This window comes from Buteo buteo, chromosome 16 (genome assembly GCF_964188355.1).
Source record: "Buteo buteo chromosome 16, bButBut1.hap1.1, whole genome shotgun sequence".
In the NCBI taxonomy this organism is placed as follows: Eukaryota; Metazoa; Chordata; class Aves; order Accipitriformes; family Accipitridae; genus Buteo; species Buteo buteo.
Window position 1 is genome coordinate 14,745,217 of NC_134186.1, and position 25,030 is coordinate 14,770,246.

The following is a 25,030-nucleotide window of genomic DNA, read 5'->3' on the forward strand; positions in this document are numbered from 1 at the left end:
TCCCAGCCACATCCATTGAGAGCAGGGTGTGCACAGGCCCTTGTAGCATTCACATATCCCACTGTACGTTACAGACTTAGGAGAGCTGGGGAGGTCCTTGATTAAGGAAAAGTGCAATGAAATAGTCCAGATGAATAACCTGGAATAATCCAAGCTGGTAGTAGAGTTTCTATTGATCTTCCTGGTGTAAAATGGAGACCTTTTGCTATTAACCACAGAAAAATAGCTCAGTTCCAGTGTGGTGTTCGCATGGAGCTGTTAGAAATGAGTATTCAGCACAAGCTCCTTACTGGTCAGTCTGGCTGGGGGAAAAAAATAAGTTTTACCTGAACTGAAGAACTAGTTCTTATAAAAACATACTAAATGGCTTCATTCTGATAGAAAAATGCAGCTCTTTGGAGCCTCCTGAAATGAACAGTTTAAAGGAGAAGGATTTCTCTTAAACTATGGGCATTTGTCTAGACATAGGGCATGAGCAGCACTCAGGAGCTTAGTACAGCTTGTGCAGAACACAGTAAGTCCTCATGGGCCTTTTGATATATCCAGTTTTGATACCTTTCTTGAATGACTTCTAACATCAAAGCACCTTGCAGCACCCTTGTGCAGCAAGGCAGGCCAGTTTTCCCGTTGTGTAGATGACAAGACGAGTATAGAGAGAGCAGATTACTTGCCCAAAATCCTGTAGAAAGACTGGAAAGAAGCAAGGAATTGATCAGCAGTCTCCTATGGACAGCTAGTACTCTTCCTGCTGCACAAACCTTTCTCTCCCAAGAGTTTTAACTGACTGGGGCAATTCTTTGTGTAACTTTACATTTCAGGCCTTCTTGTTCCATCCACCCTTTCCTACTCCCAGTAAATAAATCCTTCAAACAGTACCTCTCTGTTCTGTTTGATTAATGTATTTTTTCCCCAACTGAAGAAGCTGTTTCTAGGAACACTTCTGCCTTATTGGAGTCTTTTAGCATGGTGACATGCTCCTTTGAGATCCTTGCTGAAGAAAGCTTTCCTGAAACTGTGGAAAAACATTGTCCACTGACAACATCCAAGGGTGAGTAACAATTTCTGGTGAAAGACAGTTCTTTACCTAGTACATGCCAACAACTGACTGCATTTTCAGGTGCTCTTAGGTATATTCACCCACCTCATGCAAGGAAATATGGTCCGTCATCTTCTACAAACCATTTTTGTTTACCACTGAAGAGTGGTAAACAAAACCAGGTGCAAACTGCAGTTACCTATATACATCCTCACTGGTTTTAGAGATTTGTCATGGATCAGTCAAAATGGGGGGGAAAGCTGCTGTTCATTTTAGCTGCTGGAAACTTGTCCTTATTGATACAAATACAGCAGTTCTTGTTTATGCAAAACTCATGATCGAATGATTTGGCTGGGGCTGGAAGAATGTGACCTTTAATGCATAAGTAAATAAGCCTCTCCATCATGTATAATCTCTCCCATATGACAGATCCGTGACTATCTAAAGTGACAGGAAGATCATGTGAGTCTTTATTATATATCACAAAAAATCACAAATCATTCCTGTCAGTGTGCAGAGCTCTGCTAATGAACAAATTTCATTCCCAGAGTGGTATCTGTGATGGATGTAAAGTTGTAATAAGTACAATAAATAAAATAAAGCAAGGTTAATGTAATCTCCTCCAAAAAGCAGACAGAAAAAGAAACCATGCATTTAAAATAAACTCAAAGAGAGAAAGTAGGTAACAGGCCCCTGTTCCATTTCACTCATTCATTCATTGATTCCAATGTTTCTTCTTGAATTTTAGGAGACAAAGTAATATTCTGAGTTAAAGTAAACCAAGGCCAAATGTAACATGAAAAAGAGAGAGCGGGTACCAATAGAAGAAGGATCCAGAATGTTTTTGACAGTATTTTTAAGACGTATATGCTAAGGTAACATACCTTTTTTTCTTGCCATTAGCTCATTATTTTTTTATTCCCACAATAAAAACTGTGAAAAAGAAAAATTTAAGCACTATAGTATGCCTCAGCAGCAATAAAAATATCCCCATTTGCAGTTGGCCTACTGTAATAGTGCTACTTTCAAATACTGGTGTGTGTTTATAGGGCAGTGTTTCTGATCAACATCAAAAGAGCATCAGGGCAGGAACCATTATTTTTGTTACTTAGTTTCGTATTTAGCATAGTGAGGCCCTAGTTTCTCTTGTGTGTCATTCAGGCAAAACCAATGCTAAATCTTAATAATTCATAGTATTATTCAGGACACATTCCAGTTCAGCCCTGTTTAATTTGTGATGTCCCATGGCTGCCCTTTTGTTCTTTTCCTTGCTTCCCTTGCTCTGTCCCTTTCTCTCCTCTTTTCTTAATTCTTAGTCCACTCTAATTCACCTCTTCTCTCAGGCAGTCCTTTGTTTACAAGTCTGCCAGCCAGGGCAGGTCAAACTCTTTTTCTTTTCCTACAGTACTCCAGAGTCTTAAGTCCAACAGCTTTCATTTACTGTCCTCTGATCTCTGTATTGCTTATGCAGTTCAGGGGTGATACTCACTTCTAGTGCGGAGCACCGGAACAAAAGGATGTCTCTGAGAAGAAATGTGGCTTCATTTTGCTGCCTTAGGCCAAGAATGGACCTGATCCAAAATACATCACCGTCAATGGGAAGACTTCTGTCTATTTCTGGGGCTTTGGGAAGGCTGTGAGGGATCTTTAGGGAGGAGGGAGCATTGGATTTGGCCTCAAAATTTCTGCCCTCAGAGATTCTGGGTTTTCAACAGGTCAATTCTGTTAGTGTTTCAAAAAATACTGATTTAAACACAAATAAAAAGAGGTATTCAGTAATATGTTTGCCATATCTGCTCCCCACCACCTGAACCAATGTGGAGCTTTTGCTTATTGCTTTCTCTGTGTTTTTCTTTCTTTCTTTCCAATCTGAGTGCTTCTCCTGAGATGATACAAATAACTACTAGTGTGTAGTGTCCAACACCCACACTGATGCCATCTACACGGTATCCTTGATGATGAGTAAAGGTAAGCTCTAGAGGTCTGGCTTGACTAGTGACTAGACCGGTTACTGACAACTAAGCTTGGAAGAATTTTGAAGTTAGACAAAATGAAGAGTCTTTGCAGGGCAGATTTGCTGCAAGTAGAGTGGGGTGAAGCAGGATGAAAGAATCTACCCCCTGCTGACTTTAAACTGAGCACTGTGTGTTTTGCCCTCTATCTCCATGTGTTTCCAAAGGTGAAAGCACTGTGCTTATTACAGGGAAGAGCCTTTGTGTTCCCTGTATTCCTTGAGAAAAAACGATACGAAGCATATGGGTATGAAATATATGCTGTGCATCACCACTGTGAATGGGGAAGACTTAGGCACCTACAGTCCTCTTGTGGCTGACAAGAAACCTGTTACGCTGAGAGTGATAGGTAATCTTTGTTCTCAGATACATAAGGTTCTGTGTACAATATCAACATCTGGAGACAAACGTATGAGGGTCAAAATTGGTGGGCCAAACTGTGACCTACTTTCTTTTCTTATATGTCTTTGCAACATTCATGATTCATTGGTCTTTTTAGGCTCAAACAGAAATCTAACATTGTACAAGTCATAAACCAACCCTCAATTACCAGAGCACCCATGTGAAAACACCTTTCATGAGATAGCAGATTTCAGTTTGAAGCCTAGTTATTACACATAATAAACCAAATTCTCCACTGACATCAGTGTGGCAGGGGTGTGAGTCTGAATTTGTACCAGTTTTAGTGGAAAAGATGGGAATGATAAAATGCACCTTGGCACTGTCCTTTTTGTGGAAGTAAACTTTGCTCAAACAATGTTACAGGACTTGGGAGTGAGTGGATGGCCCTGGGCATAATGAGAACTATCTTTTTTCATCTGCATATGCTTCCTGCAACCAGCCAAATGTGTGCCTGCAGTCTGAAAGAAAACCAACCACATTATATACATCAAACTTACTTTAAATCAGTGCTAAGTGAAAGTGATGCTGTTCACCTGCCTTATCTTTTATTGCAGTAGGACCATCTCTTAAGCTTTGCCATAAGTACCATTTTTTAAGTATAATACTTATCTTTTTGATAAAGCCCTTAGCAGGGCTTGGACACAGGCTCTTTGGTAGTGTGGTAGATTTAGATTACCTTACTTAAGCCAAATAGTGATCCTGTGCCAGGAACTGCAGCACTCTTGACACATAATGCAGGAAGATGTCAGTCCTCCTTCAGCTTGCCAGATGGTTCCAGGTGTGCTTGTAGATGTCATCTGCAGTTGCCTGAAACCATTTACTTTACAATGACCTACAGTAAAGGAGAGGAAAAAAAAGTAGAGCGAATACAGAAGAGCTGAACAGAAAAGCAGTGTGTCTGTTGGTAATCAGCTTTGTAGGATTACGCACAACTTTTACTGAATATTATGAACTATATTTAGCTTAATTTCCACTGAAGTTGAAGAAATTAATTGATCTTTCTGCTACCACTCAAGAAAGAAATCAAAATTACTTCACTGACATCTTGCTATTTAGTGTAAGAAATCAGAGATCAGAAACTGAAAATAACAGAATGAATGTTTGTCTTTCTGGTATTTTAACAGGTGGGGCCCTAACTCCTGACAGAACTGAAACCACTGAAAGTGACTGAAAGACAGAGCAGTGTTTGAAATCCCTCTGCCAAAGAAAGTCCAAAACTTCACCTAGAAGTTCAATGGGAAAGAGTTGAAGTGGGACAATAAGTACGAAATTGTCACATCTGATGATGGATTGGCCCAGACTGTGAAAAGTAAGGATGTTCAGTCCAGTGACTTTAAAGAACTCAGTATTGAGACTGGAGATCTAGTGCAGAACACTCTGCTCTTCATTTATCATAAGTAATGCAAAGTAAGCATCTGGGCAGTGGGTAGATCAAATGCAAGATAGGTTTTGAGCTGCAAAATCCATAAAGCTACAACATAAAACCCCAGAGCTTGGGCTGAGAAAACTGGGAGCTGCAGTCTCATAAAGCTAGTCTGAGGACGAGCAAGCAGAGGAGCATCAAGACATCCTTTCCACACTGGAAGTGAAGTTCCAAGCCTGGAATCTCTCTTGCACAGGAGCCCATGTTATATCCTGCAAAGGCAAAGCCACTTGTTTTGATTCATAAGGAGCTTGTTGGTATGTGCCATTTTTTCTTGCCAACCCCTTCCCCTTTCCCAGGGGTTCCAATTCAGCAATTCACACCCAAGTGAAAAAGAAGGGACAAGCCTGCCTGGAGTTTGTGCTGACTTTTGAAGGTGTCACCCTGAAGGCGATGAAGAATGGATGAGTGATTGAGACGTCTCCGAAGTACACCACGAAGCATGAAGGGAAGAAAGCAGAGCTTATCATTAATGCTGCTGAACTGAGTGACTCAAGAGGTTGCACAGCAATGGTAGGCTACGCAAGACAGTGACCCTAATGAGCAGTACAGCAGTGCCAGTTGGAACGGCTCAAGAGAGGAAGAGGAGGAGGAATAGTAGTCTTTACACTGTTTTTCCATAAACTCTGCAAAGGAGCAGTGCTACTTTGCTATAACAGCTTAGGAAACTGATGTGAAATAACACTGCTCTGCAGTCTATTTATTGCTTAACATGGAATAAGCCATTAGTCTGTGCCCCTTCTTGGTAGCATGAAGGTAATAATTAAGGACTTCCCTTTGCTGTATAAAGCAGTAGAAGCATAAAGCATTAAATCTTCCATTGCACGTCACCTAAACCAGCGTAGTAAAGTGTACTGGTTTTTATTTTAATCAGGATTGTCCTAATGAATTCTTATCCTGATTCTTTAAAGCCACCCATGGGACGTTTGACTGCAGTCTGCTGAGGACCAGCAGCACAACGTGAGGCTGGTAAATATTTAATATCCCATTTGTTTGGGGAATTAATTTTGCAGTAGCATTATTGATGCTGTAAACTATTGATGCTTAAGTCTATGATCTTTACAGAAAGACACAAGGCTGTTAAGAGCAGGAAGAAAAGTTGGAAAGCTTAGCTTTGTGCTCTCAGCATAGCCTGGAGAAGAATTTCAAAGGTAGGGTGTAGATTTTAGTGGCTGTTAGTATTTGAGATGACTTCTGTTAGATGTGGACCAGCTCTGAGCTATGGCCAGGTGCCTTCCATGAAAAGTGCAGCATTTTAAGATGATTTTAAAATGAACTGCATGGAAGGAGGGTAAAATGATACTAGTGTATCCTTCACAGGTTCAGGAACAACTGAATATTCAGTTGGTAGGAAGGTATGAAGGAAACTTCAGGGCCAAAAGAAGCTCAGCTGTGAGATCAGGCAGATTTTCTCACATGGAAGATTGATCTGCCCTGGTGCCCACCCCTGACAGATGTCTCTGTGTGGCTGGTCTCTTCCTAATAGTCCTGCGTTTTCTGTGTCAGATGATGCCCTGCAAACCCTGTTCTGGTATACAGACTTGGGTGGAAGTCACTCCATTAGTTGCATTTTGGCCATGTATTTCTCATTTTGTTTTCCCAAAACAGGCCAGAAGGGAGCAGTTTCCCAATGTTATCCCCAGCACTGGGCTTGCCAGCTGTGCAGCTTGGCACAGATTCTGTGGCCAGGGTTGAGTGTGGCTGGTGGTGGGCAGGGAAGCCCCGGCTCCTGGAGGGTGGGCACCAGGCCTGGTATGTGAGTGTCCTCCGTGGGCCATGGCCAGGGTGGCCTGAAGGGACAGTGTGGGGCAGGGGCTTTCTCTGACCACTGCCCTGGGACAGAAACCACTTCTGTGGCACAGGTAACCTGGAGAGCCGTGGCTGAGTTGCCTCTGACCCCTGTGCACACTAGAATTGCAGTTTGGTGCCTCAGTTATAGAAGCGTCTTTCCCCACGTGGAGTTCAGGTTGAGATACAAATATTACGTAAGCAGTAGAGGAAGTGTTCGGCTCGTTTGACAGCTCCTCTGGACCAGCTAAGGGTCTGGAGCAGTGCCAAGAGGCTGTTTTCTGCTTCAGCTTTTGGGTTCCTAAACTGCATTCCCTCCAGTGAACATGTATAAAGAAGGGGAAAAACTACTTAGGAACATTCTTTCTCCACCCCCCTTTTTTCCCAGGATGTCCAATTTACTAAACCACTTTCATCCTGAGGGTCTGTCCATTTTGTTCGGAGGTCTCCCTGCCGTTAAATACCTCCTTGGTGTTTGAAAAGCTCAGTTGACAGTCATTCTGCAGAGTTTTTCTGTTCACGTGCTTCCACTGGGATTTCTTCCGGAGACATTTGCAACCATGAAGAGTATGTATGTGATGTTCACGCTCTAAGCAGAGATCCTGCTGAGCTCTTTGTTGTCCTGAATAATGCAAAGGTGGAAGGAATATGGCTCAAGGATGGCAAATAGGTAAAATGCCCATGGTATCGTTAGTGTAATGAAAGGCTGCAAAACCCTAGTGGGAAGCTTTATCCAAAGAGCTGCTGTGGGACATGTCTTGGTGTTAATAAAGGGCTTCTGACTAAGGACAAACAGATGGACAGATCACATAAGAACAGATCTAATCTTTCCCAGTCTACTACAGTCTCAGTCTTACTAAGTTTTGGCTTTGGATCTTGGCTTTTTAAAAATTTTCCTCCCCAGTCTCCTGTAAAGATGCTTTCACATTTGCTAACCTATTTTCTCAGCCTGTAGACTTGCTTTCTTTCCCACAAGTTTGGCTTCTCACCACCCACCCTTCTCCATCTCCCAGTCTCTAATTTTCAGAGTAATCAGTAAATGTACCCTTTGCATGCTAATACACACCCTTCGTTACATGCCATGTGGCTCATCTAGGCAGATGCGCAGAATCACTCTGTCCATGTAACACTGAATTTGTTTTGTCCATAGATCACAGAGCATTTTACCAGAGTAGGAGCTAGAAATCCTGACCACATAGTTATCTTAGAGTAGGAAACTCAGATCAGAATATTCAGGGACAGGGTTGGAGATGGTGTTTGTTGCAATGTGGGTTGTTTCCTGCCTCAGTCTTCTTGTCAGATTATGGACATCCACAAACTCATCACTGACAGAATGGGAGAGGAGCGTGAAGGGAGGTAGACCTTCAGAGCCAAGGGGGCAGAGAGCGGAGCAACAGTAGCCACCCCATCTCCTTACTGCTCTTTACCAGGCGTACACAAACTCTTGCAGAATCAGTGCTTCACCAGGTCTCCTTACCTGGGCCTGTACCATTTTACAGGCTTATCTATGTGCATGAGCAAAACCTCTTCTTTCTGCTTCTTTGTTCCCCAAGGAGAGAAAATTGAACAGTTGTACTGGTTGATTTTAAGTGACTAAGCATATGTTTCTGTGTTTATAAATCAGTGATCAAGAATTTGGGCCTGAGCCTTTACTTCAAACATTGTTGTCATCAGCAACAAGAAAAACACCTCTTTTCTGAAATTATATATAGAAGTATATAAATATGTGTATTACTCAGCCCTTGGCAGCCAGATGGCGCCAGGTGGACTTTCAGACTCGTCTGCAGCCTGGAAATCAGCCTTTTGCTGTCTGCTGAACCAAAGCAAGGCGGATACGGATACATACTGCTGCGCAGGCAGTGGGACAAAAGCAGCAGTGAGGATGCTGTGTCTGCAACGCTGAATATTTATCATACCTGTGCTGCGGTAAAAACCCATCCACAGCAAAGCTTTGGTATAGGGAGGATTGATTTTCCTGCATTAAAAAATATTTTTAATGCCTTTTTATGACTTTCAGCAGAAGACTGTAATTGCTAAACATACCCGTTGTGTGACAAAAATAAAAGGAAAAACACCAAATATGTTCAGGAACCTGATTATTTTTCATTATTTTGTGCAGGACATCTTTATCATTTTCCTGTATTACTCTGTAATAAATCAGGGAGCATCTTCTGTACAAGCAGTACCTAACTTTGATTCTACTGTCTTTATCATGATCATAGATATATATCCCAGTGTGACCTTAGGGAAGAACAGCACAATGGGCTGCTTCTTGTGCCTTGCAAAACTGAGAAACTGCATGGAATCACATCTCCAGGCCCTAGGGAAGTGAGGAGATTTGGGTCTTGCTGTTTCCCAGAGGTCCCTCTTTTTCTGCTGAGCTGAACAACTAAAGGAGGGCAGCCAGCTCCCTGTACAAGAAACACAACTAAATTAACTGAATCAAAACACACTGAAGATTTTGAGTGTCCCCGAAGATGTTCACAAAATACAGAATTCTTACAGTAAAAACATGAAGGAATATATGAAGGGCCCAGCTTTGGACCACCTTTTCTGGGAACTCGCAGATACAGGAAAGATGTCAAGCTATATTTGCAGCTGCAGCTTTCAAATATCTTCTGTTCTTTCTAGATTCTCCTGTTATTGAAGAATCTGTCCTCGAGATTTTTGCTGCAAAGAGCATTACTGTGAAGACTAAGCATACAGCAAGCATCAAGGTGCCTTTCAAGGCAAAGCCAATGCCCAAAGTCACATGGTTCAAAGATGATATTGAAGTGGCAAAGGAAGGGAAAGTAGTGATGGAGAAAGCCAGTGACTGCATTACTCACAATCAAAACCTGTGTGAGAGAAGACAGTGGAGCCATTATGCTGAATCTGAAAAGTCACTGCGGCTCGGTTTCTGACAATCCTTACCTCAACTTTGTTGGTAGGTCCTAAATCAATCATTTTATACCAGGACAATCACTGGTAGATATGTTTGGTTACAGACACTGTAATTCAGACTTTCTCTTTAAAACTCTTGCAGTGGGGCAGACTCTGAGTTATCAATTCAAGTCAGTTTAGTTTTGCTGTAATCTACACTGACTTGCACCATGAGAGGATACAACCCTCTAAATATAGACCTCCATGTCAGTCTGGTCAGCTGCTTACACTGCAGACAAACCAAAACCTCCACAGGGGAAAGCAGAGTTCCTGCAGCACATGGGGAAAATGTAAAATGAGATGGAAAGCACCCACAGGCAATGTAGGAAAGCAGGTGACTCACTTCGTCATAGAGAGGAGGGTGGCTGGAGAAAAAATTGTGGGTCAAAGTAGGGGCGGTGGAGAGCAACTACACCACATTTGCTATTGAGAAGGTGGAGGAAGGGAAAGCCTACTGATTCAGAATACGTGCCATCAACTCTGAGGGCCTCATCAAGTCCCTGGAAACAAGAAATTTTTGTTGGAGAACCTATTAGCCAGCTGGTTTTAATGTGGTTTCACAGTCCCTCTTCCCATCGGTTCTGTCCTCTTCCTCCTTGCCATTCCCCAAAAGAACACTGTACCCTGTGCTTCAGGGGACAAATTCCAAGGACAGAGCTTAGAAGTTGTTTTGTGCTTAGGCTGATAACCAGGATCAGACAAATACCCAGGTCCTTTCATTACAAGTGTTTGTGGACTCAGAAACCCTTTGACATGGACTGGCCGCGCGAGAGGACTGACTGACACACTGTTCTAGTGTCAGTTATGTAAGCTTAGTGGGATACGGCAGAAATGAAACGTGGTGTTCTCTGGAAAATATCAAGGGGGAGGAGAGAAGATAATTTAAAAGGGAATGCTTAAAAACATTTTGGTTTGTGGGCAAAAAAGAAAATATGTCAGCCAAAAAATAACTTGGATAGAAAACACTGCTGAACTATCTTCTGGGAGTTATAGTTTGGGTACCTCTTGTTCCTGTTTTTCCATTATGGACTGGGGCACCCAATGAAATGGGATTTCCAGTCCCCTTTCCCCCAAGACCAGAGTGTATCACAGAAGATACAGTGCAAATAGCAAGTCTGGCCTATTGAAACATTTCAGAAAGAAAATTACTAGCTTGAAGTAATATATATCATTTTTCATCTAAAACTTTGCATTTTTGTCCAGACTTCCTATGTCTTAGGGAAGACATTTATGAGCCACTCTGTAATTCATCACAGAAAGAGCTCATTTTTTGAATAAGTGCAAAAAATTGAAATGTTTCAACATTTGAAATGACAAAGGGAAGTAGATGGCAAAGAAAGCTTTAGAAAAAGATTGTGGCCATGAATAAACCTAAACATACAAGTTACCTTCCTTGACTTCTTGCCATACATACCTGCATATATATTTATACGCAAACACATAACATACACGCAATTTGGAGTCAATGAATTCTGATTGTACTATGCTAATTTGATTTTCTTCTGTGTAGAGCTTCTGAGACAGGTGTGTCAGCCTCAAGTTGTAGATGTCAGGAAAGAAGTTGTCACCATCACCTGGAACTCCCCAGCCCAGGATGGAGGCTCCGCAGTGCAAGGTTAAGTCATAGAAAAAAGGAAGAAGGGCAGCAATCTTTGTGTCCCAGTCATCAAGGAGCCAGTCCAAGGTCAGACCAAGATTATTATCTGTTTTATGTAGGCAGAAGGAAAGTTAGATAAGCTTTGAATGCAAAGCAGAATATTGATTAATCAAGGAAAATTTCGTCGTGACATCTAGCGAGATACACATTTTGACATATGCTGTTCAAAGTGAGATTTTCAGCCCTCAAATAGAAATGGCTCGATACGCACAAGCAATAATGAGAGGACAGAACACTCAGCACCTTGGAAAGTCACACCTAATGGATTTGGGTGCCTAGTTTCAAGGATCTATGTTTTACATTTATCCCTACCTAAATTTGACTGGTTTTCCCTGACTTGGACCAGAACTGAATTAAACAAGTGACTGATTTTGTTGTATCCATCAGATAGGAACCATATGATCCATGCTTAGGACAGCTTGTATAACACATGGGAGTGTTCCTATCAGAAGCAGCATCTGACTAACGAGACTTTTGCTTTTCCTTGTCTGTTAATATTTTGGTTCTTTCTTGGATTCTTTCCTCTGTCTCATTCAAAATGTTGGACTTCAATATTAATTAAGTTACAATCAACCACACTATCCAAAAATATCCTCCTTGAGGCACCAACATTACTAATGGTAAATAATGGAAACACTTTTTAAAGCAAATTATTCAATTCTTGAGGTTTTTTTTCAAAATTAAATGGAGGTTTAACCTTGCTTGAAAGCTAGGTTGTGGAAGGCTTGGCCACTCACTGTTGAGTTCGTTACATCATAGGAAATCCCACTGAAGTCAGTGGAGCAAGACATGAAGATATTTTTTCCCAGCATGTATGATTATACCAAGCTATAGACCATGATCTAGTGGAAAGAAAATTACACATTTTTCCTCTTATTATATGCATCAAAATTCCATCTCCTCCTAGGGAGAGAGAGATATGAAAATGGAGCAGACCCCTGGAGAAGTAAATGTTAGACCTAGTTAAGGGGCTCCTTGAATCCCTAAAATTTATATTGTTCTCCAGCAGTCTGTGAGCTGAAATTTCTTCTTGGTTTATCTCAGTCCAAAAGCAATTTAAAAAAAAAATAAATTAGTGATCACATGGGAACAATTTTATGGGTGATTAGAGAGTTGTGTAACTGCAGCTTGCATGTCTCTAGGTACCAGAGTCAAAGTGGATGGTTTTCTGGAGGATACAGAATGAGTTCTGTGTGATAGCTGTGAACTGTACAGGCCCTGGATTTCTCATCATGCCCTCAACCTCTTGTTGCAAAGGATCCCAACAGTATGTTTCTTCCACTGTTTAATGTCTAGGTTTCCTAAACATGTATGCAATGACCAGATCTATGCATTTATGACTGAAGTCTGATGGAATGTGGCAATTCCAGCCTGGCTTGATGTAATAGACTGCATTGTGTTTCCAGCTTAACTAAAGATTAAGAAAGGTCTTAATACTGTTGGCTATAACTGTAATTATATTATAAGTGCCTGAAAGTGTGATACTATTTATTCACTTAAAATGTGTAACTATTAAGATAAGGACACAGTAAAAGATTCCCACCTGGGGGGAATTGAGTATATGCAAACAGCAGAGATCAACATGATAAAGGTGCTCTGAGGTGTAGATACCTTTAGTACTTAACATTCATATATAGGTTGCCAAAGGCCCTAATGTATGACAAAGAAAATCATTTCTTATACACGTTACTATGCTCCTTTCATCAGTCCCCCATCAACCCTTTTAAAAGAAGAGAAAGCTCTTGCGGAATTCATGGAAGTTGCTTACATTCTTTTTTTTTAATACTGGATTTTTAGTTGTAAAGAATCTGTGCCTAATTCTGGACTGATCAAAATCACAGACAAACTCCAAAGGATTACAGTAGCCTCAGAAATGCTGAAATGGGCAGATTTTATTTTGTGCCAATTATAGAGAATTCTTACTCTATATGACCATATAACTAAAGCATTTAAAAAACAAAAGGCTGTCAGAGGCCATCAATAAATAGCTTAAACTATTGATGGAATCTTGTAGTAGATAGAGGAGTGGGCCTTAGTAGCTGCACATAATTTAGAAAAAAAAACTGGCCAAGTTTGGAAGCCAGTATAGCTGAAAAATGAGAGAGAATTCTATGTAGTAGATGAGAGACTTGAGGTTAAATAGTTACTCTGATGGGAAAGCATTCAGGTTCCTTTACATCAGAAGACGACACAAAACCAATTTAAAGCCTGAAGCTATGATTCTTCTCCTGTTTGAAGATTTGCATTATTTCACATTAGGCCTAGGAGAATATGTACTGTCCATATGCACCATATTCCTTATGACCCTGTGTGCTCATATGAGTGTTCTGTATAAAAGCCAGTAGCATCAAGTTTGTCATGGCATGCTGCACTAGTTGACTTTTTTGGTTTGGGGCGGAGGGGGAGGATCATTGCATTTTAGCTGAGACTTTCGGAGCAGAATGTGGATTTGGATACACAACTCCCTATGCATTTGATTAAAACCATACGAATATTTTTTAATATTCCATCTTTTGCTCTTCTTACATATTATGAAGATCTAACTAGACTGCTGCAAGATGGACTAAAGTGCAAAAAGTAAGATCTGTATTTTCAAAAATTATTATTAATTAGGGGTACTGTAATCTTTGGCAAATAAACTTGAACATTAACAGGATCTTGCAACTAGTAAGCAAATTCACTAATCCAAGCAGTCCAGATAGCACCTTCAGATGATTCCGTGTCAAATGTTGTGAGGATTTTTCTTAAATGGCCAACCTTGGAACAGGGTCTACATGTATGTGCCATCTTAGGAACCGCATTGTTTTGATGGACAGAATTTGCACTGTGTTTATTAAGGCTCCTTTTACCCTAAAACCTTGCAGGTTTGGCATCTTGAAATAGGAACAGGTCTGTATTCACATATGCAAGCATATGCCTGCAGGTACAGTAGTGTGTCACAGCTCTCCTGCTGTCACAGAGCCTCCAGGACTGCTGAAGGTGGTGGATTTTTCCAATTCCAACATTTCCTTAGCCTGGCAGGAGCCAGACCAGGGAGATGTGCTGTCAGGATGCGTACTACAGATGTGAGCTGAGGACACCAAGAAATGGACAAAATGCACCAAGATCCCTTTCTCTAGTACCACTTACACTGTGGAAGGCTTGCAGGAGAGACAAATGCTACTTCTGAACCCGAGCTGTGAATGAAGCTGGTATGGGAGAAGCAGTGGGGTTACAGGAAGGAATTCTAACAATGCCACCTGAAGGTAAGACTTGCAGTATCCATCCAGATGGAACTCCCATCTATCAGCTGTTACTTTCTTTTGTTTTTAACATATACCACATTTTGTAAAGGGTTATCAAATTCATCTTGCACAAAAGAACATTTAGCATCACAGCTCTGCTTCTTTTTGCTGCGTTTTCAGAGGTGCTGAGAGGAGATGGACAGCAGCACGAGCTGTGCAGTCCCTGAGCCAAATTAAAATCATTTTCTTGCTCATCCTTCTTGCTGAGCTGTCCCCTGAATGAGTATGTCAGGTATAATGGCAGTTGTTTCTTCCACCATCTGACCTATCATATCACATCTCACGTGATTACAGAGGTCACTGTTGGAAGATTCTCTGATTCCTGTCATGGATGCTATAGTCTGCATATGGGTTAGGAGGATAGGTACTACAGCAAGTAAACCATCATGTTTGAAATGCCCATTTGTTGTAAATGCAGTGGTATTGAGACAGCTTTATAATTCTTTCAGGCACTTGGTTTGAATGGGATGAACAGTCAGGTGCCAGCATGCTGCAGTTGAAATAATATTATCAGAGGTCATGCTTCAAAGACACTAATTATGTCTTGAGAATGAAGGTATGAACCTGCCATGAAATCCCTAGATAGCTTACTATTTGAGGTAGCAAAGTATTTAAATCTTTATTGTTTAGGACTTACGATTGCTTAATTAATAATTAGGAAATTCAGACTTTTAATGTCTAAGATACTCCCAGGTAACAAAGCATGGTGCTGACTGCCCTCAGTAGCAGTAATGCCAGCAAGAAAAGATGCATGATTCATGAGTCATGGTATACAATGCTGATTCTTATAGAGTAGAAGGACATTCAGGCTTGACTGAGGAAGTCTCAGAAGGCAACATCCAGGTGACCGATACAAAAAATGGTTGTTTCTCTTCTCAGTTTCCGCTTTGGAAGTACACAATCCATCCGTGTAGCACGGCTTTGTTACCACATCTCCAAATAGAGAAACACCAAAAAATCCCAGAGAGACTGCAGGCTCCAGACAAACTTCTCTGGTGTGGAATGGCAATATGCAGTACTGTACTGAAGAGTATGAGAAGTTCTATAAAAACCAGACATTATACAAAATTGCTTGTGGCAGAAGGCGGACAGTAAAATCATCTAATGAGGCATTAAAGCTGCCTCTTCTTTTTCTTTGTTCTCTTTCACTTTTTACATGAACTATTTGTAAATGTTCCTGTTCTGCCTGCCTCACCTGAAATTGTCCTGAATAGGTGCTCCTCACTAAGCTGTTTATTGCTGAGGCATTAATGTTTCTCTTCTGGTGGTACAGGTAGTAGGAAAAGAGCTGGCAACATTGCAACCCTTACACTAACTGCCTTCTGCTGAAACAGTTTGAATGTTTCTTCTTCCAGTCTCCAGGCCTGACTCAACAGACTGAAGAATGGCTTTACTTTTCTGTGCAATCTCTCACTCTTAATTTTTTAATTTCTCGCTCTTTTTCTTTTATCCCTCACATAGGTTTGATCTGACTGTGAGGCTGAAGAGCCACATGGTGGTTTGTGCTGGGACAGCACCATGCGTTCATACGTCTCTATGAGATTCTGTGTTGTGTCCTGTCAGAGGAGAAATCCTGCAATTAGAGTTTTCTTGGCCATCTGATGAAATACAGCTGCAGGGCTATGGAGGCTGTAGTTGTCCTTTGGCCTTTATCACAAGCTGTCACTTCAGTTTAAAAGAAGTTGACTGTTGGAGAAAATTCATGCAGTGCTTTAGGTTCATGAAGTCCTGCATAACTGCTCACTATTTTTATGGTTAGTCTTTTTATAAGCCTCCCTGTGGTGGTAAGGGTAGAGGGACTTCTGTGCACGCAAGTTTGTCAGCTGCACAATCCAGCCCTCTGCAGCTGAAGCCACAGTGTTCAGCAAACCATAAAACATTGGGGAAGCTCTCTGATTCATCACGAGAAGCAGAATTTTTCAAGCATGCAACTACAGTTCATGCTAACTGAACTGAAATCATTCTTGATTAAACTGTGAGTGACCTAGGGGAGTGATCAGGTTGTAAAGACAACGCTTGAGGTCCCAACACTGTCCTTTCTGAATATTACACTTTCTATTAACATGGATGTTGAGCTCATTTCTGTAGACGCTAAGGGCAATTTCTGTGCTTTTTTTTAAACCTAGGCTACTGAACGAGCTGAAGCTCTACAGTACCTGGCAGAGTCAGCCCCAGTGTGAGAACATATCTCTCAGTCTAAATTGTATGAGTATATCTGTATCACACCAGCTGTTGTCCCTCAGCTTTCAAGATGATCAAACTAATGAACTGTAGCATAAAGTTTATGTGGCACCTCCCAAGCCAAGCCAGCTCTAGGCACTTTGCTGGGGACAAAGCCTGCCGTTGCCTTTACAGCTTGAAGAAATCTCCAGGATTGTTGTCCTTGAAATATTTTTCTATCAGGCTGATCATGTACAAGTGGCTGCTGTAGACACAGATATCCCTTCTGTGCTCAAAGATGTGGTTTGTTTCTGTTGCCACCCAAGTCAGGAAGCAGAACTTCATAGCTGCATGTTTGTCTTGGCCAGGGCTCACCACCACCACCAGTGATGTGGCAAAAGGAAGGCATATCAACAAGAGGGAGGGCAAGAACCATTCCCAGTCCTTATCCACAGCACCAAGCGATTTGTTTCTGACCTGTACCAGATCATCCTCAAGAATAGTTACAGAGAAGCCCTTTACGACATTCAAATGCAAGTTGCAGGTACAGTATAGAGCAAACTTGAGCATCCCAGCCACCTTTGGGTATTGACAGGAGGTATTCATCTGCTGACAGAAATGTCACACAATTTCTGCATCAGTGCTAGAGTTGGGAAGGTTGGGGTTTTTTCTTGAAAAAAACAAATGATCCAAATCATACACACCTCTTACCCAAAAATGCCACAGGAGTGATCCAAAATGTTGTGTTTACACTCAAGAGGAGAAAGACTCCCTGGTCAGAAAAGATTTTCCTACCTCTTGTCACTGTGTTTCCCAAGTCCCACCTTCACACTAGCTCAGAGCCAGAGCCAGTTTAGCCGAGCCAAGCAGGGAAGGAGCATGGTTCAGAGCTGAGGGATAAGGAAGGTACTGCTGGGGCTTTGCTCACTGTGTCCAGTGTGGAGGGAAAGGGTGAAGCCATTATTGCTCCAGACATCCCCAAATGCTGCCTTGTTTTTCATGCCATTATTTGATTGGGCAAATCCCCATAACAGCACTAACACAACTGTCTGTCCCCTCAGCGGTCTCATGACACTATTTCCATTGCAAGTGGGTCTATGACAGCGAAGTGGAGGCAGGCTGGCTTGCTCCTTAGACTCCTATTACTATAATGATCTGCTGGGGTTTAGGGATCTTTGCAGTGTATTTTGCACTTGTCATCTCTTCAGAGTGCTTTTTAAAACTAACAGCCTTATTTTTTCATCAGAAGGCAATTACACACACAGGGCAAATTGGTCCTGAAGTTGCTCAGGGTAGAAGAAATCAAGGAAAGAAGTACTTTCCTAGACACACAGGGACTTTAGAAGGGAGGAGCTGAAGTGAAAAAATTTTGCCCCAGAAAAGGACAGAGGAAGGGTCCCAAACAGAAGAAACCAATACTTAAATGTGCTCATTAATTCTTAGATTTCCCTTGACCACCCACTAATCTGCAGCTGTTTGAAGAAGTCCTAAACACTGTCACCCTAAATTGTAGCTCAGATGTAGAAGATGACTAGCAGACTGATTATGGTGTCCTGAAATGTGATGTCAGTACCACCACATGGTTCACAGCTGCAGAGAAGGTCTACAGCAGTAAGTACACTGTCATAGGCCTGCTCCCAGGGAGGAAATACTTCTTCTGAGTCAGTGCCTGCAGTGACACTGGGGACATGGACCCTCTGGATTCATAGGAGCCGTGGTACCTCTCCAAAGACAGAGGTAAGCATAAAAATTCATGACAGTACTGGAGGAAGATGGGTGCTCTTGTACACAAGACTGCAGACTAAGCTCAGCCTCCCTCTGTGGCCTTGGGTATATCCACTAACCTATTCTGCACCTCAGGTCCCCACCTGGGGAATAGACACAAAAATACCTTCTGTCCTATCCGATCCATTTTTTGGCAATCTCTTCAGGACCAGGCTTCCTTTTACTACATGTATGTGTAGCACATTACATAGCAGTTCATAGAGATCCTGTTTAAATTAAAATTCAAGACAGTAGGGGCCATCCGTGTGCAGGGAGGGTGATATTATCATGTGTTGACATAACAGAAGATTGGCATTACAAGTCATTTGTCTTCTAGCATATTTCCAGTCTGATTGGGATTTGTTTCCTAAATGAAAAGCAAAAAAATCTGTCACATGTAGGGGACTGTGTGACAGTCTTTCTGGGCCAGAAGCTATAAGAAGTCCCTAAAAGCACTTTAATTTAAACACTCAGAGATCATCCCATCAGGTAAATGCCTTCTCCTTTGTTCAGTTGCTCTCTGCTCAGGCCTAACCAGTAATAAGGGTGTCTCATTAGCAGTACTCCAAACAAAACTGAACATGCCCTAGCTCATCACATCAAAATGGTAAATGATCCTTCTGCCCAGTCTGGGGCAAAGCAGAACACAGTTACTCTGAATAGTGTAAATTTTTTTGCTTGGCCTATGCCTGTTGTAATAAACAGTATAGTGAAATAGAACAAACTATGGATTAACATATATTACCAGACTATGCATATATTTCTTCAGAAACATATCTACATGCTGCTACAAGTCTTCTAATCCCATTAAGAGTAATGGGCAATACATTAAAATAACAGAATAAGTAGTACACTAAGATGAGTAATCAGGTGTCAAATTGTGTATTTGTAGTTAACAATCAGCCTTCCTGGATCGATGTAACTAGACCATAGGTATGTTACTTCAGCTACACGTGCAGCTGAGAAAGAGCACTTCCAGTTACGTGGCTGTAGGCGTGTTCTTGTATGGAGGTATTCTAGGCCTGGATTTTACAGAGTCTGAAATAACTTCAGTAAATTCTGTGTACATAGGTGAGTATAAGAGAGTATTAATTGGAGGAAAGCAAGGTTGGTTGTGCCTTGCAGTGCATTCCCTTGATAACAGCCTGCCTGTCTTCAGGGAGGACAGCAGGACACAAGCAGATGTGAACTGATTTCTTATTCTTCATTATAAATGGCAAGTCACAAGGTTTATTTACACAAACCTGAAAGACAGTAGAAAAACTCTGAAGATATGGAGGAGCTGTTTTCTGAGAATGAGGTATCACAAGTGAATTTTGCCATACAGTGCTACATTTAGGATCCAGGGGATTTACCTGATGGGACCCCATGCCAATGAAAAAGGAGATAATAAAGACTTCAAGAAATGTGTTTAAATAGAGGCTGAAAATGGAAGATTTGCAGTGGACACTGGAAATTAAATTGCATGTGCAGTTCCCCTTGATTCCACCAGAGCATTCTGTAGGCTATTAATGCCTCAGAGCAACAGCAGCAGGGCAATATCCTTTCCTTTACAAGATCACCTGCTTTGGTTTATAATTGAGTGTAATTTAATCATGCATTTCTAAAGTGCCTTGGGAGCCAAATATCCAAAAGCACTTTACAATTTAATGGCATTAGTGAGAGAAGGCATCAATGTATCCCCATGGAGCAAAAACCTGACACCTTATTTACAGACCAAAAAAACCAAAGAAATTAATTGCTTGCTTACAGTTGCATAGCAGATTAATGGGAAAATGGGATTTCTGATTCCTTCCTCTCTTGCTTTTTAGTTTGTATTTGGTTATATGTTGAGATAGGTATGCTGGTCAGATGCTGAGAGTAATGCAATGTATCCCTGAGTTTTCCCTGGTGGAAAAGGCGGCCCAGGTCATGAAATACCATACCCAAGCTCTTTGGATTTGTACTCATGCAGAAGACTCTCTGTGTTAATGGTGCTGACTCTGTGTTTGCGTGTGCAACAGACAGTGCAGTGTGAAGCAGCCCATAGTGACTCTGTCCTCAGCAGAGTGTTTTGACTTCAAGATGAGTATCCCAGGAAGGACTGTGCTTCCCATTTCATCACCCCACTGAAGAACAACAGCATGAGTCATGGCAACAACTGTGCCATGAGCTGTGCTTTCATCAGAAACCCCCACCCAACAGTGACCCTGTACAAGGACAATATTGCATCACATCCAAGTCTAAGTTGTGGTTCAACTCAACAAGTAGCATCTGTCTGGTGACAGCAGCTGCAAGGTGATTGCCTGTGGTAAATCAGATTTGCAGCCACTGTGATTTGTGGGGGTGATTCCCTCCAGGTTGAGTAGCCATAGATTGCATGTTTAAGTATAGTTTACACCCTGCGATTTTCCAAGGCAAGTGCCCTTACAGGGATTGGCACTGTGGATCACACTTCTCTGGGCCAGTTTGGCTCTCATCCTTGTTCACGGAGGAAGAGATTCCTCAGTCTGTAGGTACTGCAGCTGGAGCTGCGAGGGCCACATCATAAGAACTTACCTTCATATCAAAAAACCAGCCTAACTCTGACTTTGAAGTCTTCCTCTGAAGTCACGGAGATTTGTCTTCAGTTGCTTGAAAGCAGTATTGGGTCCCTTAAAATGGCATATTTTGGCTAGCAGTTCTCATGAATTCCCTAGATGGCTCAAAAGCCAATATGGCCATTTCTCAGTCCTTAAGCAGGTTTGCCCTGCACCTGTGGCATACTTGGCACCTCCAAGCAGTCAACTGATGTATTCTGACAACAGCTTTGTGCTTTCTTTGCAGATACCACAGACACTGCACTGGGTAAATCTGTTCTCTTCCTTCATGAAATGGCAGCATTTTGCCAACATTGTATGAAAGCTAGTAAAAATTTCCAAGACAAAAAAAGGAAGAAAAACAAACATTTCCTATCCCCTCCTCCCTTCCCTGTTTTTTTCCATGCTGGAAGCTCCCACCCAGTGAAGCTTTAAATCAGGTTGTAACATGCAGCTTGGTTCCAGCTGGCTCAAATTGGTCCTGTAAGACTGAACGCTTCCAGGTGTATGGGGTGAGGTTTTAGTAACAGTAACCCACAATCCACACATCACCCATGTCACCATGCCCAAACTTAAGAGCTTGGTCTTACAATATGGACAGCAGTGCCTTGAAACAGCTGTGTCCTGTGATTTTCATCAGCCCCTGGAAAGCTCACCTCACTTGTGATTGATGAACAAGGGAGCCTTCAAGGTTAAACATTTGAGAGCAAGAATTCTCCATCGTTTTGTCTGTCAAGACACTGAAGTATGTTTCCTCCATTCTCCCTTTCTAGAGAAAGGCCCTGGTGCCTCAGGACATGTTAGTGTTCTCTTAAAGGGAACAAGAGACAGACACTGCCAGGCACAGCTTGAAATGAAACTGATACAGCACCAATAATGAGGGACTATATTTGGAAAGATCTTTTAAGGTTATTTTTATCTGTGATCGTTGCTTCTGGACAGCCAGCTGACAACTGCTGAGCCCCCCCCCAGGGTTCGGTTGTCTCTGCTAACGTGGAAGTAGCTCACTGCGGGTCAGTGAAGGGAAAGGATGTGCACGCTGGGTTTCCGGCTCTGATTTTCAAGCAAACTCATCTGTCTTTGCATGCAGGATACACGCAACACTTCCTCACTGTAGCCAGCCACTGCCCGCCTAAAAGGCTGAAAGCAATTCTTTACCATTTTTTAAGAATTGCTGGTGTTACTGGGTCTCCCACTTCCCATGCTCCCTGATACACTCCTCCCTGAAGCCAGTTTCAAGCCACAGCTGGAGGACAGTTTCCTAGTCCGTAAAATCAGTGGGAGCTTTCCCTGGCCTGGCATCACAGCCAGCCAGGCTGACGTAGAGGAACCCTGGCAGCACTGCTCACCTAGTTTTGGGGAGGGCAGGCAGGCCTGAGGGGCACAAGAACAGCTTGCTATCCCCTTGGAGATCTGATTGCTGGGTAGGACTTACCTTCTGCCTTCCCACACAGAGCTTGTTGAGGTGAGGACTGTTACAATAGGAACACACCTCTTCAAAGTTATTCAAAGCAGCCTGTTTACAAGCAATACTGTGTGGGTGAGGTGCTTACTTATATTGAGATTCCTTAATGGGCACCTATTTCTGAGGCCTCCTGAGGCTCCTCCTTACCTTGACCTGGGCAGTCTCTTGGGAGGGTCTCTCTGCTGCTAGGGCTGTTTGCAGCTGAGTGAGGTGAGGAAGCAGGAGTCAGAATAAGAGGCTGTAAAGCTGACTTTAGGAGATAAGGAATTCACTTCAAATTGAGCTTAACTGCAGGTTTATTTTAGATCGCAGGAACTATATTCTTGCTGATTTTAGTTCTGGAAGAGGGGTAGTTACGGCCTGGGGTCGGGTGCTGTAGACTGGAGGACATCATACCTCGTGTGAAAGCACTCTTTGTTAGGCTGGGAGCTACTTCAGACCAGGACTTGGAAGAATTTCTTTAGGGACTTTTTTACAGACTTTCAATGGTCCTTACCTGGTGACAGGCTGTTGAAAGGGAAGGGAGTAAGGAGTGATCTAAGGGATGGCAAATCTGCTGATTCAAATAGCTGTGCAGGAGTCTCAATTGCTGATTTCTATGCTGATTACATGGGAGCTAAACCTCTTTCTCAAATATCTGTCTCCACTCACTGCTCTTAATGTATTGTGATGGGTCGACCCTGGCTGGATGCCAGGTGCCCACCAAAGTCGCTCTATCACTCCCCTCCTCAGCAGGACAAGGGAGAGAAAATACAACAAAAGGCTCGTGGGTTGAGATAAGGGCAGGGAGAGATCACTCACCAATTACCATCATGGGCAAAACAGACTTGACTTGGGGACATTAGTTTAAATTGTTATCAATCAAATCAGAGTAGGGTAATGAGAAATAAAAACTAAATCTTAAAACACCTTTCCCCCCACCCCTCCCTCCTTCCCAGGCTCAAGTCCACTCCCAAATTTTCTACCTCCTCCCTGCCAGCAGCGCGGGGGAGCGGGGGAACGGGGGTTGCGGTCAGTTCATTGCATGTTGTTTCAGCCACTCCTTCCTCCTCAGGGGCAGGACTCTTCACCCTCTTCACCTGCTCCAGTAGGGGGTCCCTCCCACGGGAGACAGTCCTCCATGAACTTCTCCAATGTGAGTTCTTCCCATGGGCTGCTGTGCTTCACAGACTGCTCCAGCGTGGGTCCCTTCCACAGGGTCACAAGTCCTGCCAGCAAACCTGCTCCAGTGTGGGCTCATCACTCCACAGGGTCACAAGTCCTGCCAGCAAACCTGCTCCAGTGTGGGCTCGTCACTCCACAGGTCCTGCCAGGAGCCTGCTCCAGCGCGGGCTTCCCACAGGGTCACAGCCTCCTTCGGGCATCCCCCTGCTCCGGCGTGGGGTCCTCCCCGGGCTGCAGGTGGAGATCTGCTCCACTATGGACCTCCCTGGGCTGCAGCGGGACAGCCTGCCTCCCCATGGTCTTCCCCACAGGCTGCAGGGGAATCTCTGCTCTGGCGCTTGGAGCACCTCCTGCCCTCCTTCTGCACTGACCTTGCAAGGGTGCCTGCAGGGTTGTTTCTCTCACGTGTTCCCACTCCTCTCTCCAGCTGCAGTTTCTGTTCTGCAGCAACTTTTTCCCTGTCTTAAATATGTTATCCCAGAAGTGCTGCCACTGTCGCTGATGGGCTCCGCCTTGGCCAACAGCAGGTCCGTCCTGGAGCCGGCTGGCATTGGCTCTGTCGGACATGGGGGAAGCTTCTAGCAGCTTCTCACAGGAGCCACCCCTGTAGCCCCCCGCTACCAAAACCTTGCCATGCAAACCCAATACATGTATGCTCTTCTGTCTCTCTTCTTTAAGGAAGGACACTTCCATTCTTCTGTTTAGCCATGTTTTCAGTTTTAGCCTTTTTCTTAATATTTGCAAAAACAAATAGAGCATTGCTCCACCTCTATGACACAGAGCAGCATCTTTCCTGCTGTTGTAGCTCAGAAGGGGTGAATATCATTTTCCTTAGGCTGGGAGGTGGCAGGTTGCAGAGAACACAAAGCCTGTTAGACCCAAAGTGAATTACTCGGAACAGTGAAGGGGAACTGAACAAGGGGAAATAAGAATAAAAATGAGAACTCCCTAAATTTGAACTGTTCACTTCCTATGAAAACTGTGACCAGACAGCTTTTTCCTTTATACAGTGGAAAGCTTTATAAAGCTTTTTAGCCAGAACTTTGTGAGACTTGCACTCAAAACATAGGGTTCGTTGCAGTAATTATGGCACTTACTCCTTTTTGTTTGTTTGTTTGTTCCTTAAGAAAAAGATGATAAAAGCCTCCTGGACACAGTGACAGAAAGTTCGCAGAAGTCAAAACACAAGATGTAATTAGTGGAACTAGCTCTGCCTGGTCCAGCATGCAGAACAGCATTGCTGTGGCCGTGTAGTTTGTCTTTCTTTCTGTGGCTCAAAATGCAACTGCCCTTGGCTTCTGTAATGGTCAGTTAAACCAGGTGGTAGAATGGGGCTTCTGCTCAGCAGGGACGCTTCTGATGTTTCCATCTTCCCTCCCTCTAAGTGGTTTCGGA

The 25,030-nt window shown here is 42.8% G+C and overlaps 1 protein-coding gene across 1 annotated transcript; it reads left to right on the top strand.

Annotated features, from left to right (window-relative positions):
* The first annotated feature begins 471 nt into the window (after nt 1-471).
* IGSF22 (immunoglobulin superfamily member 22) lies at nt 472-24,901 on the top strand. Its single transcript, XM_075048665.1, is given in 31 exon segments — nt 472-514; nt 2,924-3,004; nt 3,245-3,397; nt 4,597-4,627; nt 4,629-4,847; nt 5,173-5,372; nt 7,210-7,323; nt 7,762-7,784; nt 7,962-8,058; nt 9,281-9,476; nt 9,478-9,587; nt 9,819-9,870; nt 9,872-9,953; nt 9,955-10,102; nt 10,659-10,664; nt 11,094-11,267; nt 12,383-12,422; nt 12,424-12,486; nt 12,488-12,507; nt 14,200-14,398; nt 14,400-14,485; nt 15,404-15,434; nt 15,986-16,070; nt 17,053-17,126; nt 17,128-17,228; nt 18,128-18,421; nt 19,469-19,519; nt 20,513-20,653; nt 20,656-20,703; nt 21,254-21,274; nt 24,763-24,901. Coding segments are annotated over 31 exon segments (3,051 nt in total). The 3' UTR covers nt 24,831-24,901.
* The last annotated feature ends 129 nt before the right edge of the window (nt 24,902-25,030 follow it).